Here is a 19,637-nt window from a genome sequence, read left to right on the forward strand (position 1 = left end):
GCTCATTTCAGAGGCTCAGAAAGTCATTCCAGTTATCAGCTCCTGGTCAATTACACAAGGAGTCTGCCTCACAGTGGTCAGCAGGCCAGCTGACCTTAACAAATCAAAGGTGTCTAAACCTCCAATTTCTTCACTTTTTCTTCCTGCACTATCAGCTAACAATTGTTAGAAGTTTCACTTCACACAGCTGTTTCATTCAGATGGTGGCAAAATGCCACCTGTAGATTAAAAGACACAGGTTAGAAGTAAATGTTTTATTCTTTCAACTAAATTCCAGTACTACAAGGGCAGTAAAACAATGATACACTGAAAAATTGCAGCAATAAACATTTGTTAAAGACTGATAGAATAAATAAAACCTACAAAAATGAGAAATTATATAAACCCATTCTTAACCCCCCAAAAAGTCATGGAATACAGAAATGCCCTCCTTCACTATTTCACAGGCAGTACTGTGGGCTATTTGTTTAAAAGTTGTCCAGGAATTACATTCTAATTTAACTGTGAATATAGCTTTGCAGTGCACAGTTATGAAAACCACACTAACTTCAGTCGGAAGTGTCATTCTACACTTTTATTTACACAACCAGTGAAGGGCAGAGTTCTAGTACACCAGCTTTAATCCTTTTACTTTTCAAAGTTATTAACATAAGCCAAATTGTAATGATGCAGCAAATGAGACCACTGGTATTAACAAGTAGCAAAGGTCCACATCCAGGTGGTACTGACATCAGGGAGCAATCCAAAACCAGTTGCTGCATAAGAGTGGTTGCCACTGACAAAAGCTTGAAATAACCAGTGTATACAGAGGGGAATGGGGGAATATGGCATTGCTGCAAGTCTTTAAAGGACAGCTTGCAACAATAGAACAGGGTTTCAGGGCTGCCCACATATGCAGAAAACATGATTCATGAAACATCTGAAAAGAGAAAGAAAGAATCACATCAGGGAGAACGGCTGACAAAATTTTAAGATTAAAGCCAAGCACTGAACTGCAACTAGCCTCAGCATACAGAAAGCCAATGTGTGGATCCTAGATTCCAGCAAACAAAGCCATGCTCACAGGATCCTCGCACAGGGAGCGGAAGAAGCCATTTCTTCCCATTCCCCCGGTGGCTCCCCACCCCAAATCTGCTCTGAAGGGTTGTTGGTTCCTTTGAAACCACATGGGAGATGGCCCAAAATACTTACAACTTGCAGGCTGTTCTCCATATCGTCGCATGATCTGGTCATGCGTGAACTTCACAAAAGCGTCATACTGTTCTATAAGCAAGGAATATTCCAAGTGAGTTATCATACATAACAACCACTTGAGTATCTACAGAACAAAATCAGTACAGGAAAAAGGAAACACTTCACATCAGGAACACTACACTAAGAGTGTGTGTGTCTGTCTGGACTCCCTCTACATTGTGCTTATGCACCTATTGAATTTAACCCCTTAAAGCACTGTTTAGATGTAATAAAAGCAAGTCAAGGAGGGCCTTGTGTCCTCCCTTTAGCCATAGAAAAACTCTTTTGACCATTTGTGTGGGCAGATAGATACAGCTGACTAAACTGGTGGCATCATAACCCCCATGTCATCTGCCACTGCTGCTGTAATCATTAAACAGCAGATAAAAAAGCATCAGATCTAGAAGTGTGCTTTCTATACAAACAGTTCACTAAAAGGGGAAAGGGCTTAAACTGAAACCCAGAGCAAAATGCGATGAGCATGCAAATCTGGAATATTTTTAGTACAACACCTGAAAACTCATGCAGCCAAGCCATGTTACCTTTTCTACTCATCATCACGATGAAAGAATACAACTTGGTTAATCATCATTTTGTGACTGACATACTGCAGCAGGGGTGGGGAACCAGTCAACACTGAGATGCTGTTGCACTCAAACCTCCCACCAGTCCCACCATGGGATGGGAGTTGTAGTCAAGCAACATATGCAGGATCACAGGTTCCCCATCCCCATGTTTATGTGCCTGGCAGCAAACTGAAAAGGACAATGATCAACCCTAACTCTTCAAGATAGAGCCAATTCATGTGAACTCAGCTGCAATTGCTGCCCGGAAGACAGACAGTTATAACAAGAGCTCACTACTGACTAAGACAGCCTTTCCCAACCAGTGTGCCTCCAGATGTTGTTGGACCACAACTCCCATCAGCCTCAGTCAGCATTGCCAACATCTGGAGGCACACTGGTTGGGAAAGGCTGGACTAGGATATCATTTCTGCAATTTCATACATTGTTTATTTTTATCACACCTGCAAGTTTTGTGGTCAAAATTTCTTCATACTCTTCACGGATTTTCTCTTCACGTTCTTTGAGCAAGCGTTCACATATCATTCCAACTTGTCTGAGAGTAAAGAGGGGCTGTTCTTTTTTCAGTGGCGATGCTGCTGCAGATGAAGTACCTATGAATAAGTATTTTCATGGGTAATTAAGGTATATTTTAAAGATTTTCCTAATTATGGATCAGCGTATAGAATAACTTGCAGATGTTTTCATGATCGGATTTTTGGCCAGTGTGAGCAACTTCTGCCACAATCCAAAGTGTAGGTTTATCTGCAACAAGGTTTTTGAATGCAGGGGTCTTAATTTAAGTGCCTGTCAATGATTTACAGCAATGTGTGTCTGCAAAAGCTCAGCGTATCCACAAGGTAAACTGTCTGCAAACATTTAAAATATGGCTTATTAGTGTCCCATCTGCTATATATTCTATATATCATGCTTTACTAAACTGTAACATGAATGCCACAAATGGTACAGGTAACAGGAATCTGTAGGACCCCTGGAAAGGAGCAGGGCCCATAGGCCTAGCTCTGGCATAGTTTGGTCTACTTGCCAGCCTTCCTCCCAGCTCAGTAGCCTTAAAGCAAAAATGATAGTTTACTTGTATACATACCACTTTTCAGACTAATGGTCTCCCCAAAGCAATAAACAGCATATTAAGATACAGTAAAATACAACTGATCAAACAGAATGTGAGACAGAAAAAAATAACATTAGAGAACGAGAAAAGGAAGCTTTCCCAAGCTAAGGAATTTAAGAGTGTTCTCATCAACCACCATCCCTTAAAACTTTATAAGCATAAATACAGTATATAGCAGCAGTGTGGAACCTCCAGCCTGTGAGCCTTGTTAGGCCTGCCAGCCTCTGAATATGGCTTTCAAGGCTGTTCAGGGTACACCATACCCACCTATCAGTTCACGGAGATCTGTTATTTCCACTCTAAGCACTAAAATCAGAGGTAAGGAATCTGTTTCTTGATCTAAGCCCTAAGGACCACAGCACTAAGACTGGAGATAAATATCTCTGATCTTAGTGCTGTGGTGCTTATCAGTATGATACAAAATGGGCATCTGCCTGCTCTTAGATAGTAAAAGGTGGCAGGCATAGATCTATCTCCAATCTTGGCACTATGGGACACAGCAGTAAGATCAGAAACAAGAGAAATGTTGCCTGATCTTTAAGAGAAAGATTCACTGCTGGGGTGGGTAAAAATTATGTTCTTTACTTAAAAGTCAGGCAGAAGGATCTCTGCTGGCCTGCCTGTACATCAGCCTGATGGCTCTCATGCTGAAGGAGGTTTCCTATCCCTGGTATATAGTGTGGCACTCTCACTTTACACTCAACTTTTGGTACTCTTTTCAAAAATATTAGCCATATGTTGCTCAAATTTATCAGCCTATTTAAAAAATGTATTTTCTCAATTATTTGCTGGAAAAGAGATTAGATAAAGGACCTCTTGTGAAAATTCTTTTCTTTCTACTGCTTTATTAATTAAATTTATATCCCACACCTGGCATCTGGGGTAGCAAACATAACAGTACAACAACAATACAATTAAAACATCTAAAAACAGTTAAAAACAACCTTTTAAGTCTGTTAAAACTCCTAAAAGCAATCACCTATTCTCAAACTAAAAATTTCAGGATTGCCAGGGACAGGACTTTCAGCCATCAAATGCCTGGGTAAACAGGAACTTTTTTTAAATTTCTCCTCAAAGTTAATAGCAAGGGAGACTGACAAACCTCACTGGGGAGGTACCACCACTAAGAAGGCCCTGTCATGGGTTAGCACCAACCAGGCAGCCTCCAGTGGCTTGCCCTGCTGACAGTATTTATATTTATTTATTGCATTTGTATACTACCCGATAGCCGAAGCTCTCTGTACTGCATGATGGTTGATACTGGGGAAGGTGCTCTTTTCGGTATTTGGGTCCCAAGCCATTCAGACCCTTGTATGCTGGTACTAATAACTTTGTACTGGGCACAATAGCTTACTGGCAAGCCAGTGCAGTGCTCTCAGGACTGGTGACACATGGTTCCATCAGGCTGCCCCACTTACCAACCTAGCAGCAAATTCTGCACTAGCTGCAGCCTCCGTACTGTCTTCAAGGGCAGCCCCATGTTCAGTGCACTCCAGTAGTCCAGGAAGAAGGTCACCAGAGCATGGACAACTGAGAAGAGGCTATCCCAATTCAGGAATAGCCATAGCTGACAAACCATCCTAAGCTGGGCATAACCACTCCCAGCCACTGAAGCTGCTTGAGACTCCTGTGACAAGTTGGAATCCAGGAGCACTCCCAGACTATGAACTGTGCCTTCAAGGGGAGTACAACCCCTCAGTGAACTGGTTATACACCTAATTCCCGCACCCAGGAACCACCTACCCACAGCACCCCCATCTTACCAGGATTCAGCATCAGCTTATTGGCCCCCATCTTAGTACTAGAATCATAGGACGGTAGAGTTGGAAGGGGCCTATAAGGCCATCAAGTCCTACTCCCTACTCAATGCAGTAAAGCGTATCCCTCCTCCCCCCGGCCAATAAAACTATTTTTTCTACAGAATCTTTTCAGCGAAACATCTAACTGACCCAGGCCCAATCTCACTCATCTGGAACCCAGATACATCAAATGTTATGCAAGTTTATTCTAAAATCTTCACCTGGCAAAGCTGGTCCAGTAAGGAGAAATGCTTGTGACTGTGCATCAGTAGAACAACAGGGATCTGTTTGCTGAAAGTTTTCTAGGTGTCTCCTCTTCTGCATGCGTTTGTACTCCTGTTTTATATTGTACAGAATTTGCTCTAGAAAAAGGAAAACATATTGTTTCTGCTTATTAGTCTGATCCACATTTCAAAATCCAAGCCTGTTATATTAAACTATATATATTGTGTTATATTAAACTATATATATTGTAAGACACACTACAGTAAATCAAATTTCTTTATAAACTGCTTTTCAAAACAAGAGGATACAAATCACTCTCTTCAATGAATTACACTTACAGAGGCATTGACCTTTTAAGAAGCTAAATTTATGTGCCACAAGTGTTGCAATTTTGTATTACAATTTCCAGCAGTGTTCTTCTCCATTGAAATTCCTAAATGATACATAGTAACTATGAGAAGATGAGGTGTATGCAATTATTCCCTAAGGGTTACATGAACAGAAGGATTCTTTCCATTCTTTGATCAAGCAGAGCTCTCTGCTAGCAAAAGAAGCAGAGGTGATTTCTGATTATTCCCCCTTTCTTTTTCCTCCCATTCTGTTCTTTAGGGTCCACCAACCATCTGAAGCAGATTGGGAGGGAGCAAGTGGGAGGGGAATTGGCAAAAAAATGCTGCTCCACCCATTCTGTTAGCAGTGGTGTCTGCTGAATCAAAATCCCTTCTGTTCATAGAACAGATGGAGTCCATCCAGAGTCATTAGCACCCACTTCCTGCCTACTATTTCCTCCACCTTCTAGAAAACAATTAGTGAAATGACAGATCGCCAGTGTCATTTCACCTCCCTGATTCAGTCTAACTTTAAAGGCACCAGACAGTCAAGAACAAGATATGTAAAGTCAGCCCCTTCTTATTTCTGCAGTTTTCTATCTTTCTGCATGCTATCAGAGTGATTTGGTCACATCTGCAAGAGAATCCATGCTGCTTTTGCAAAGCAGATTTGAATATTTATTGCACATCACAATTATCTCAATAAACTTAACTGTGCATCATGCTTTGCAGTGAACATCACTGTACACACTATAATTTAAATCTGAAACATTGCTGTGCACTGAATGCACTACAGGTTTAATTGGGTATCAGTCTCTTTCATCATGGCTTCTCTCCATCATCCAAAAGATATTCTTCTCAAGACTGCTGCCTGCTGGGACATTTATCTGCAACAGCAAGTATCTGTGGGTTACAGATTTGGAAACTTCCCCACCCCTTTCAACTAGAAAAAGGGAAAAGCAACCAGCCAGGTCTGCAGCACTTGCTCCACAAGGCAAATTTAGTGAAGCTGATTGTCTCTTCCACCCAGAGAGGTATCCACAGAAGAAGCCAATGTTCTGAGACTGATTCAGCAAAAATTATTATTTCAAGTACATTGGACTCCACAGCGTTTGTATAGGAAGGCACTATCCAATACAAATATTTATTACTTATTTCATTTATTATTTGATTTATATCCCACCCTTCCAGCAGGAGTCCAGGGCGGCAAACAAAAGCACTAAAAACACTTTAAAAATCATAACTTAAAATACATTAAAACAAAACTTCTTTGAAAACATTTTTTTAAAAAAACAATTCTTTTTAAAAAAGAATAGATGCAGGAGCTATAATGTTGAGAATACCTCATTGAGGTATATGATGTGGGCTTGTCTAGCAATGTACTTGCTCTAGCCTGAAGTTGTTGTCCATATTAATTTTGTACTGGCAAAATCCTTGACATTTGCAGTTGTCCATGCACTTTTAGATTATATTCCAGTTTTATGTGGGTTAATAATAGGACAACAAAAGTAGACTTTACAAATCCTTATGGTTGCTAAGAGACTCATACTTGGAGCATGGGATGATAAATACTGTCTATTATGCAACGGACTGAAGACCTCATTGCCCTGGCTATATTTGAACAAACTTCATACAGATATCAATTTCGAGTGGATACCTATTTGGACATCTGGAGGGTTTATATTAATTTATATGCTTAACTCTAGATTCATGTACTTATGGGTACAGTATTTGTAATGTAAACTGATGATGGTTTATTAGTAGTAGTAGTAATTCATTTTTTATTTAATTTGCCCCTTCAACATTTTTCTTTGTTTCCTTTCTCCTTCCTTTTATTGTTAAATTTGCAAATAAAAAATCATAGGAAAAGAAGCCAATGTTCTCCTACAAGTGTCTTACTTGTTACAGGTAACCAGATAACTATCCTTTAGTAAGTTTGTTACGTATATGTAAGTAGACACTTCCACATAAGACATAGAAATCTGCTGTGCGTATGTGTGTGCGCGTAATCTGCCTGAGTGCAGACCATCTCTCCCCCACTTCATTCCCCAAACCCTCTAATTTCAGCTTGCAGTATGGCAGGGAAAAGACTTTCACATGCTAACTCTGAGCATCATTATGCACACATCTCTTTTAGTATCATTCCTCCCCGCCACCAGAACTCATCCTGCTCTGAAATTCTCCTCTCCTGTGTCCCCAATGACCAATCCAGAGTGCCTGAATTCCCTGCATGCCAGGCACAGAGGGGTGTACAGTAGGGCCCCGCTTATATGGCAGGTTCCGTTCCAGAGCCCCGCCGTAAAGCGGAAAACACCGTAAAGTGGAACCCCATTGACTTTAATGGGCTGCGTCGCGTGAAAACGCAAAACCCTTTAAAATTGAAAATGAAAGGCGCCGCATCAGCGGAACGCCTTAAAGCGGGGCCCTACTGTATTACCATCTTCTCCTCTACTAAGAGAGTTAAATTAGCCTTTCACCTCATTTATCCAACTTGCAGATACCAACTGTGGAAATATTCAGCATCACTTCCATGACTTGGGCACTTTTACTACTAACTAACCTTGGAAATGCTCCCAGCTGAACTATCTTTATGATACATTTTTAGTTATACCATAAAAAAAAATCTTCCATTCTAAAACAAATGGCATAATAGTAACTTTCAAAATTACTGTGAAGTCCTATATAAGATGTGATATGGTACTTTGCTAGAGTAACACTGAAAGAACAACAGAATCAGTTGTCATAAAGTAGACAGCACTAGATTTTAAGCAGCTCAACTAATCAGTGAAGTTTCTTGGGATTCTCACCAATATTAGTGCCAAACTAGCTTAACATCTTGTTAGAATGCCCCCTCCACATTATATTCCTTTCATTCCAACATCTACAGCAGGGGTGGCTAACCTGTGATCATCCTCCAGATGTTGTTGGGACTGCAAAACATGTCAACCCCAGCAGCATGGTAATGGTAGCTCAACAACAACTAGAGGACCACAGGTTAACCAAACCCTGATCTAGAGGGTTTTGAGAGGTTCAAGCAATCAGGAATCTACTAGACAACAAAAAGAAATCTATAGCCAACGCCCAGAGATAGAATGCTTGCTAGCCTTAGGAAAGTAGAAGAAAAGGTGGAAGGCATTCAATGACGTACAGGAAAAAAAGGGGGTGTGTGAACCCTGAATGCCAAAGGAGGGAGTTTCAATGTATTTATTGTATAAATTCTTTGAAGAATTAGCTTTATAGTATAAAATCCCCATTTCACCTATACTATATACTATAAAGCTAATTCTTCAAAGAATTTATACAATAAATACATTGAAACTCCCTCCTTTGGCATTCAGGGTTCACACACCCCCTTTTTTTCCTGTAGCCTTAGGAAAGAACTTTTTTAAAAATTCAGCATCCATCCAAATCCCTACCTCCTTTTAAATCTTCAAAAGATTCAACCCATGCCTAACTTCACACTGAACTCTTATATGCTTATCTAAAACAACCCCTTTTGTATTCTGTTCATTTTGGGGCTTTTTTTACAGTACTCACCAGAACTGAGTACCAGCACTTTCCCTCCTACCCATGGCATTACAGAAGAAAATATAAAGAGGCTGTATTAGTCCAGCCTGGAAGTTGGATAGGATATAAAAGAAGCTGTAAAGGCCAGTCAACAAGCATCTCTAAATCATGCCTTGAGGGCAGAAGCCAAAGCAGACTGTGGGACACTGGGATGATGGTCCCAGTACTTGTCCTCTCCAATAACCAATGGTACATTATTTATATGCTCAGAATATGCTTCTCATTCTATGTACAGGAAACTATCCTTACAAAAGAAGCACACTCATTTCCAACATAAGTGTTTACCTGTTGTTGTTATCCTACTTTTAAACTGTTAGCAAGTTACTTGTTAGCAATTTAAACCATGCTTCCAGTCATTTTCATCCACGTTTACCTGTCACACTATCAATATTTGCCTGCATACTTATCACACTGTAGGCTTAGTTTCAATGGCAAAATTCCTGTCAGAAGGCCAAAAATACACTACTTCATAATTATGATCACTAACAGCCAGGATAGCGTAGTGGATAGAGTGTTTGACTAAGACCTGGGAGACCAGAGGTTAAATCCCCACTCAGCCATAAAGCTCACTGGGTGACCTTGCACTAATTACCAATCAAGTCTGCACATCACACTAAGCCAAATTATGGCCTGGTTGGAGCCCGCAAGGAGCTTGCAGTCACTTTGCTCCTCCCCATTTCTTTTTTCTAAGCCAAGTTTTGGCTTAACATGTTGTTCAAACCATTGCTTGAGGTTAAGTTTTCTCTTCACTCCATGAGCTTCAACCACGAATAAACCTAAAAGACTGGCAAAAATCACAGGCTGGATTTGAGTGCTAAGGAATTTATAAAATCTACAATCAAGTGCTGAAAGCAGCCAGTGTGATTATCCATGTGTGGAGATTTATCACCACTTCTGGGTTTGATAAATCTGGTGTTCAGTAGCTAGCCCCTTAAAGAAGTTGTTTAACATTTTAAATAGCTGTCAAGAAAAGACACATTCATATCAATAGCCATGATCCAGAGATTCCCATTTGCCATTACACAGATGAGTGGAACCCCAACACACATACAAAAATTATCTGCAAACAGAGCAGCAGGTGGAGAGTGTGCTGTTGCATTCAAAGACCTGTACTGGAATCAAAATTATGTGCTGACAGGGGCCTTGGGTGTAGGGACGGCCTCCATGGAAACACACACTAGTCTCACACATTCAGTGGGGAAATCAAGAGAAAACTTTTAGCACCCAAAGACGTGCTGGATTAAGGCTCAAGTGACCAACTTCATGCTGAATCTTACAAATTACAGTTTTCACTCCACATTAATGTACTTTTACTTCTTTTTAAGTTCTTCAACATTTTAGCACTTCAAGCTGTGCTGATCCAGTACAATCAGCAAGACAGAGTGCACTGTCTATTACAGACTAATATGCACAGAACAGTCCGGGGGTGGACAGGAACGAAAGAATTCCCCCACCCAAAAAAAGAGACATAATAGGGAAATCACCAACTCAAGATTCTGCTAAGCAGCAACTCCTAGTGCTGAATCCAGTGCTGCCCTTGTGCAAACAGAGTGGTGCAACAAGGCTTCACTTTCCTCTCCTGCATGACCTCAGGAGGGTTGGGAGACTGTTCAGAGCTGATTTTGGGGAACGTAAAGCAGGGAAAAGGGAAAGATAACTCCCCACTGTGCATGTGAAAGTCCACTCATATTTTGGATTCAACCCCTAATCTCCCAAAAGAATAATTTTGATTATATTCAGATTTCCACACTCACTCAATGCATGAACTCTGTTCAACAAGAAAAGATGGTCTTTGAGGAAATACAACACATCATGGCCTCGGTTCCAGAGAGGACGTCACAACTCGCAGTTCTGAATCCTTTGGTAGGTGTCAATAAAGATCTCAAAAATAAATATCTCATAGGCTACTTACTAATGGCTGCTAGGATTACAACTGCAACTTATTGGAAGGATCTAAGTGGAGCCACCTTGGAACGTTGCTATCAAAAGGTCTGGTATCTGGCTTTCATGGAAAAAGTAACAACTAAATTTTGGTTCGCGCAAGGTACAACCAAAACAGACAAATTTACATACATGGTACTCGTTTGTAGCATACATCAACCAAAATGAACATGGGAACAAGCCACCCTCATATTACGCTCATATTTGGAACGCTTAAAAGTTGTTATAACTTTGAGTTAATAAAAAAAAAATTAATTCACCATTGACATTTGGTTGTCTTCCCCAGTATGTTCTGTAAACGTTTTGACTGAGAACCTTTAACATTCACAAATAGATATGGAGACAGAATGTTTGTAAAATTTATAATCTAGAAAGTGCCAGGATGGGCAAGGGTGGGGTGGGGTGTGTCAAAGGAGAAAGAGTTAGTTATTTGTTATATTTTATTTATGCCTCTCTATTTCCAACAGTTGTATTGGTAATGGAAGATGTTTAATTTGAAAATCAATAAAAATTATTTATAAAAAAACAAGAAAAGATGGTGCAACAATAATTGTCGCTTCCATTTCAACACCTCTTCCATATCAAATTATGCCAATTACTTTGTCACTTCACACTTCAGCCTCCATTTGGAACAGTAATGGATTAAAGGCCTGACATTTCAAATGTATGTAAAAATGCCCTACCGTGTTCCACTGAAATATTCCACTGTATACTGACTGGATAAATGGCAGCAAACACATTACTTTAGATGTTGGAAATAAAACTGAGCTTTAACTGGTGGGCTGAAACTCAAGTTCATCACATTAGCAGTACAACCACCATTTTCTTTTTTTGCTGGTGATTAATTATCTCTTTTAAGAGGAGGAAAAGAGAGAAAAGGGAAAACCAGACAAAATAAACATACTAAAATACTAGTACAGAGATACCAGTATAAAGGAGTATATTAAACATGCCCAGAATGTGGACACTATTGAAAGCTGCCACTAGCATGACATCCACATGCTTTCTCAAGCTCTAGTTTCCTTTTCTTCCTGTAACTGAGAAAAAGCATTATACCAGCACATCAACTGTGTGGCTAGCCTTGCAAAGTAGCCCAATGTCTATAACACCTATTTTGCCAAAGTGAGGGGAGAGGTAGTTTGTGTTAACTTTGAATTGTATTACAAATTGTATTTTTATTGTTTATTGTTGTATTATTGATGTTTTATTGATATATTATTGATGTTTTATTTGTGTATTTTTATATTTTTTGTAAGCTGCCTTGAGGGCCTTTTGGCCGGTAGAGGGGGAAGAAATATTAAAATCAAAATCAATCAATCAACTGTATCTTCTACCAACTCTACCATCTTTATATTTGTATTATAAAATGCAGGACTTACAACATTTCAAATAAAACACAACAGGATTAGCACGGGTCATATCATATGAAGTCACTGTGCTTTTATTTGTTCAAATAAAAACGTTTAGGTTAGCAGCTTACTGGAGAATGTCCCAAAGTCTTAGGACACATATCCCTGTACATATACTCAACTCTTCATGACTGGTGACCAAATGTAGAAACACTAAAGTATGGGTGGAGATGACTTTGGTAATAACACTGAAAGTGTGTTGCACACTCAAAGATACCTCATTCTTACAGGAGGAACAGGCCAATGTGAACCAGCAAAATAAGAGAAATATTAGCAATGAGAGCTAAGCAAAAATTCATGTATCTGATGATAAAAGATTTTGCAATAACCTTGTTTTAAGCATCCATTCACCTACAACTTTGGCCTAGTTTTCACTGAAGTGATAAACCTGTAACACCTTCAGAGTACATACAGAAGGGGGTCCACCATGATTTAATTATTCTCCATACAAGTTAAATCAAGGAGTGAACTAGCTTAGAATCCTCCTCCTGGACAATGCTAGTTTTCTATGTCAAGGGCTTTTTAAAATTTATTTAAAGCTCTATTCATAGTGCAATCCAAAGGCCTATTTACACACAAGTCTCACCAAACTTGAAAGTGTGGTAAATATTAATCTATGGCCCTCCAACTATGCTGGACTACAACTCTGCATTACCCCAACCATTGGCTTTGCTGGCTAGGGCTAACAAAAGTTGGGAGTTGCATTCAACATAGCACTTTGGCAAACATCACATCAGTGCAAGATTTCTCCTTGCACAACACAATATTCTCCCCTTCTCCTGCCTGTGTGTGCCCCCTAAATTTGTTCTGAGAGTTCCCCCAACCCTCCAGAACAGATTTGGAGCAGGAGCAGGAAGAGGGAAGTCCCATTGCACAAGCTGCTCACACAATTATTTAGGTGAAAACTGCCCTTGGAGTCCAACAACATCTTGAGGGCCACAGTTCCTCACCCAATGTGTAAGATTGCAGCCTCAGTCATGTGATTCTAAAGTCTAGTCATATAGCCCAGACAGCTCTGTTTTCAGTCTTAGCAGAAGTTTAACATCAAGATACCACTGTGACAGGTGATCTTATTCTTTTTTTTAATTAATTGGATTTTATTTTAAGGCCTATGAATAAGAATGCTACAGTTGTCTGGACTGGTGTTAAAATTAGATTTACAAACAGATTATCTGGCAAAATTTGGCAGAAATTCCCAGATGGGAAAAAGCTCTATAGTTCCCCAAGAGAAAAAAGTACTTTTTACTGTGCCTGCTCCAAGTAAATACACTGCACTGAAATTAAATCTTTGTCTTACAAGTATTAAGATATGTAATTTCTTTCAGACATGAACAAGTAGAAAAATCAGTAAGAAGCAGAGGAAAGCCAATCCTGCATGAACAAACCTGAAGCAACAGCTGTCCAAACAATGTTTAGAACTCTTAGATGCAGTACAGTATTTACTCTGTTTCCTCTCTCCTCTCCTACCAATGAAGTGCTTATTTACCTATTCAACGCACCTGGGGCCTCATTTTTACTGACACAACCACCATCTCCAAAGCTAGTTTTTCTTCCTAATTAAGCACGATTGACCCAAAACGATGCTTAGAATGGCTTGGACCCAAAGATGTCTAGTGAGTGGAAAGGTATTTCTGCTCGTGCAAAGCAGCCCCCTTGAAGTCTTCAGATTTCCTCATCTTGCTGCAGCCCATGTCCCATCTTATGCCATGCCAGAGCACCCTCAAGAGCAGCTTGGCTGTGTATGCGCACATGTAGGACCTTGTAGGAGCAGGCAGGAGAACCAGGAAAATCCCACTGCACAAGTCTGCTACTCTTCTCCAGATCCAACCTCCTAAGTTCACAGAAATCCAAAGGCCTTCAGTGCCATAGATTGAACTGCTTCAAACAAACCAATTCCAATGACAAATTATATTACTCAGCTAATGTGCTGACACAGCAACTCTGACAAATGAGCAAAAGATGTCAGAACTGATCAAGGATAAAACTTGTTCTACTGCGCCAATGCAGGCACCCGACCCAAACACAATGCAGCCAGTGATGTGGAGTACAACATTTTTTAAAATAGTTTTTCTACCATTATATTTTTTTCATGGAAGTTTCTACTTTTAGAATGCATTGTTTCGTAGAATGAATACAATTCAAATCAAATTTGTCAACTGGAATTGATACAACACCAGCTTAAAACTAAAATCTAACTTGTAATCAACTTTTTTCAAGTGACTACCTAGGAAGCACATATTTATATGCAAAGCTCTTCAGGCATGCTAAAACTCAATACTTTACAAAGTTTTCTTTCTTAAAATATAAATATTGCAAAGGAACTTTAAGCTATTTAGTTGTCATGTCGAAACAATAAAAATAACTTCAAAGTAAACCAGGGGTGGGAAACCTTCTTCTCCTATGAAGAGCCACTGACACATGGGAAAAATCAATCCTAAATTGCACCTCATGGCAGGCAGAGTTAGCACTGCAAAGCTTTCTCTCTGTGCCACCCCATCCCATCTCTGCCTCTTGTACACTTGGCTCATGCATTGCGTTTACCATCTGAGGCCCTTGCTCTATATTCTATCATCTCTAGAGGCAACATCCAGATCATGAAAATCTCTCCTGAAAGAGATTCAGTTAACCTTTTGAGTTTTAGGAAAGCAGCAACATGTTATTACATGGTTTTAAGCTGTTCTGCCTGCTGGATGATGTATTTAGGCCAACCATGTTGATTTATGCCCTTTCATGCTGCTTTAATTATTTAATTAACAAACTTTTAAAATTGTATTTTCATGTTTTTGATCTAGAAGCCTCCTTCGGGGCCCAAAAGATGGTTCTAAAATACGTTTTAAAATAAACTTTAAGTCAAACAAACACACTAAGTCAGCTTTCAATCAATTTAGGGCAGTGTAACATTTCCCAAAAAACCCCCACTGTGAATTATGAATTGCAACACACCAGTGGTGCCTGAGTTGTGTGCAGAACAGATGTACTCCGTGAACTTTTCCAGGTCTGGAAGTTATGTTCAGCAACAACTAACTGTTCAGGACTCTAAGGCCATTCAGAATTATCTCCAGAGCCTTTACAAATTTTTGTAAAGGAACTGAAATAAAATCCTTATTAATACTAAAATAATAAAAAAATCCTATTATGACAGCATTGTAACCAAGCCTTGCATCACACCTAGCACATCAGCAAGTTTAAGTGTACTGCATTCACTGAACAGTTCATTGTTCTTGGTCATTCAACAATGTACATAAAGGAACATTTGATATGCTGTCTGATCTTTTAAATCTTTTGTTAAATTAGTATAATCTAATTTTTGCTAGAGCAATGTATTGCATTACTAGACAGTTTCACCCATTCTCTTGCATATAAGAATAGACACATCTAAGGCTCTAATTACCATTCTTTAATTTACTGACTATAGTTACATTAACCATATACCTATGTTTATGAGACCAGAAGCGTAACAATCTAGATTATGTACCCAAGTTATCAGATAGATAGTTCAAACTATGTCTTAAAAGCCAGAAGCCCCATATTGTTAAAATTTACTTAAAAGAAACTTATTAATTACCTTTGAATGACAAACAGCTATATAATTTTGAAACAGACTTAAATTATGTCTATCTGGAATTACTGGTCTCCAGACCCAATTACCATCTTAGGAAGCGTATCTAATAAGCGTTCAAATACCTAGTTTTATACTTTATATGGATTTTTCAGTAGCATTGAATTTTCCAAGAGGATATGTAATCCTAACCACTAATGCCTGCAAACTGCAGTTACTTGACATGCCCAGCTATTCACATCACTAAATCAATTTTCACATTAAATATTCATAGCATTGATATTTCTATTTCCAATGAGGTCACCAATAATAAATGTTAGTATTTAAATAACTCAATTTCATTCCTACTTGCAAATGTAACAATATTTAGTTGCTTTATGATTCAAACTAAGCTGCTATCCTGAAGACATACTCCATTGACAGAATGTAATTCAACCACTACACTTCACTAATCCTATTAAAAGCAATGGTAATACACCAGGGTTAAATAAGATATTGAATCCATCTATGTTATAGGCCATGGTCCCATATATTTCAGCATCTCAAAAATGAGAATATACAATAGGACAACATAATTTGAAGTAAGCCAGTCCACAAAACAGTACTCAATATCAGAGTTTATTTAACCCAAATATAAGAATTTGATCAAATAATCATTTCCATGTGATAACTGAATGCATTCTGTAATAATGTGGTTGCACAGAAGCTATCACAGATCAGATGTCTTACAATATGAAAATATTACCTCTTGGGAAACGCAAGCTTATTAATAATCAGCAAATTATTCTGTCTGCCATCTCAGATGATCTTATCATCCAACCCAAACGCCACATTAATAAGAACATTCATACAAGCAAGTTCAGCTGAAGATAATGGCACCTACACTCATTACAGAATTTGAGAACTGGAATTAAAGACAACATAAGAAAAGAGATGCCTTATACCTTAAAACAAAACAAAAAAATGAACACTATACATGGAATAAGATTTCAGATGGCTCTGTTAACAGAAGCCATACTCTGGGCAATCATCAAGATACCTTCAAAGGTGATAATGCACTAATTCATGCCACTAATTCATTATTTCTTGGGGTGGAAGAGAGCCACTTTAATATTTCTTATTATGTAGCATAAAAATGGCAGTCTTGTCATTTTGAAGAGATGTTTGAAATCTGCTGTCCTATTAACACCCGTTCTTTTAAGAATGCCTTTATTGATTTGAGCCCTCTTGGAAACGTGGACAATATCGGGCTTAATAATGGAAGGGGGTGGGGCAGAGACAGAAAAAAATGCAATTCGTTCGCTCTTTCCTGCCGTTGCCCAAGCGGTTTACCACGGGTGATTAATGACAGACCCCACTCCGTTCCCCTCCGTTCCCCCAGTGTTTGAACTGGAGGCGAGGAGGCGGCACTGCCGTCTCGGCTCTGGCAACATACGCCCAGAGTTAATGGCTGCAACGAATCGATCGTCTGCCCCGGGAGAAGAGAAAGAAGGGCAAGGAGACGGCTGGGAGGAAGAGAAAGCTCTTTCCCGGCCACGACCTCGCCTTCCTAGCCATGATTTCCCAGTTCCTCTTTCTCTCTCCACATACATATCACCCCTCAAACGACAGCAACCAGCCCTCTCCCATGGGAGAGAAAGGTACGGTGGAGAAAAAAACCCTTCCCAGACACAACCCGACGTAGAGAGAGACAAGCGAACTCTCCCCGCCCCTCTTCACACATATACCGGCTCAGCCCCATTATCAACCCCCCTTCTGCGGCCTCTCCCGTATCTGCCACTTCCCCGCCCCCACCGCGGTGAGAGCGGCCATTTCCATTGTGCCGACTCCGCGGCGAAAGCAAAGCCAAAAAAGGGAGGAGGAGGAGGAGGGAAGGGGGGGAAGGAGAGGAAGAGGGAAAGGGGAGTAAAGAGAAGGGAGGTGGCTGGAAAGAGGAGAGAAAGGGGGCGTCGAGGGAGAAAAGCGATGCCCGTCCTGGCCTCACCGAGCCAAACAGAAAAGAGGCGACAGCTGCGGCCTCTCCTCTCACTGGGGAGACCCCCCCGCCGCCGCGCGCGCTTCTTCTCCCCCATGCCAGCCCCACCCAAGGGGACCTTCGGCCTCTTTACCTGTGGTGAGGCGAGTGGACACTTCCCCGAAGGGCGAAGGCTCCATGCGCAGGTATTTCTGCGGGGACGAGGCGAAGGAGGCCGCCGAGGAAGAGGAGGCGGCGGCCGCCGAGGCGGACAAAGGGGCGCAGCGTCGCCGCTTCGGCGAGGCCGGGCTCAGTAGCGGGTCGAAATCCAGAGTCCGTTTTAAGGTGGCGCCGCAGGCCATGGCCGAGGTGGGTGGGGGACGGCAAAGGAGGAAGAAGAGGAGGAGGAAGGGGGGAGCAGCAGCTGAGCCGGCCGGGCCTTCCCCACCGAGAGAGCGGCCGGAAGGGCTGACAGACTGGGTGAAGGAGGAACGGGGGAGGGAAGAGCTTCAGGAGGTGCCTCGCCGCGTCAGGCTGAGGGTCGCCACCGCTCCGCTCCGCCTTGGCTTTCTCCTGCCGGTTCCGCCTGTGTCTCAAGGGAGCGGCCCGTAGCGCTTGGCCAGGCTTGCCTGGACTCGTAGGCTCTGCCCGCGGCAAATCCTCCCCAGGCCGTATCCGGGAGGGTGTCTAGGCCGGCGGGAGCGGCACGAAGGGAGGCTTCCCGGCCTGAGGCCGCCGATGACGAGCGATAGCCGCGGCGGCAGGTGTCGTACGTCTCTCTGTGACTCTTCCACACCAGCAATATGGCGTCAATAACAACGCCGCTGATTCAAAAACCAGCCCTGACTAGCGCGCTTGCGCAGCACGGGGGTGGTGGCCGCCGTAAAGCATCAAGGGAGTTGTGGTTTTTTGGGGTCATCTCGCTGCGCTAGATGTAAATGAGCTGGAGGGCAAGGGGGAACTATATTTCCCATTGTGCATCGCGTTAAGGACTTGACTTCCGGGTAGAATTTAAATCCCCACAGAGGAGCTTTTACCTCAGGAATGCGAGTGAAACGGGGTGAAGGAATGGAAGTGGGTCATTTTAATGTTGGGAGTAACAGGAAGAGAGTTAGGCAAGGGAGGCAGAGCGTAGTACAAATTATAAATGGCTAATGGTGTTTAATAATAACGGTAGCCATAATACTTGGGGAAAGAAGAAATGGTGTTTTCATTCAGCTGTCTCTGAAACCGTAACGTAGATTATGAAGGAAGTTGAATTAATGAGAGAATGAACGAACAAGAAAAGATCTCGGGAAAAAAGACACCCAGGTTTATAATACGGTTCTTCTAGACTGTTTTCCAGCTTGGAGAGAGGAGAAGAATGTCGTTTCTAAATGGCTGCACTGATGGCACTTTTTGTTAAAGAAAATAGATTGCACACAAAGCACTAAAAATGTATGACTTTAAATGCCAATGGTGACTGAAATAAACAGATTTAAATAGATCATGTGAAAATGAACATTTGATTCTCAAAAAGCATTATGCAGATAGAAAACCTTGGTCTGGCTGTAAATTGATTTCTTTGTATTACTGTATTATTATTATTATTATTAAATCTAGCTAAATGCAGCACATTTTCTCCTGGAAAAAAATCACTCTTAAGCTATGGGAAAGATTACAGCCTTTGTACAGTATTTCTTGCAAACACATTTTTTTGAGCAACCAAAAAGACAACTGTACACATGGATATCACCAAATAGTCAATATAGGAATCAAATTGATTATATAATTGGTAGGAGGAGATGGAGAAGTTCCATACTTTATGTAAATACAAAACCAGGAGCAGACTGCAGTACAGATCATGAACTGGTAATATCAAAAATCAGAGTAAAGCTAAAGAAGAAGACCAAAGCACTCATAATGCCAAAATATAAGATAACATCA

At 40.8% G+C, this 19,637-nt stretch overlaps 1 protein-coding gene across 1 annotated transcript; it reads right to left on the reverse strand.

The window, feature by feature from the left end:
* Nucleotides 1-239: 239 nt before the first annotated feature.
* Nucleotides 240-18,576, reverse strand: AKIRIN2 (akirin 2). The gene is made up of 5 exons (XM_061623295.1): nt 17,866-18,576; nt 4,949-5,089; nt 2,261-2,410; nt 1,192-1,263; nt 240-919 (listed from the first exon to the last, which is right to left on the reverse strand). The coding sequence occupies exons 1-5, from the start codon at nt 18,071-18,073 to the stop codon at nt 909-911; spliced, it is 582 nt and encodes a 193-aa protein (XP_061479279.1). The 5' UTR covers nt 18,074-18,576; the 3' UTR covers nt 240-908.
* Between the last annotated feature and the right edge of the window lie 1,061 nt (nt 18,577-19,637).

This window comes from Rhineura floridana, chromosome 4 (genome assembly GCF_030035675.1).
Source record: "Rhineura floridana isolate rRhiFlo1 chromosome 4, rRhiFlo1.hap2, whole genome shotgun sequence".
In the NCBI taxonomy this organism is placed as follows: domain Eukaryota; kingdom Metazoa; phylum Chordata; class Lepidosauria; order Squamata; family Rhineuridae; genus Rhineura; species Rhineura floridana.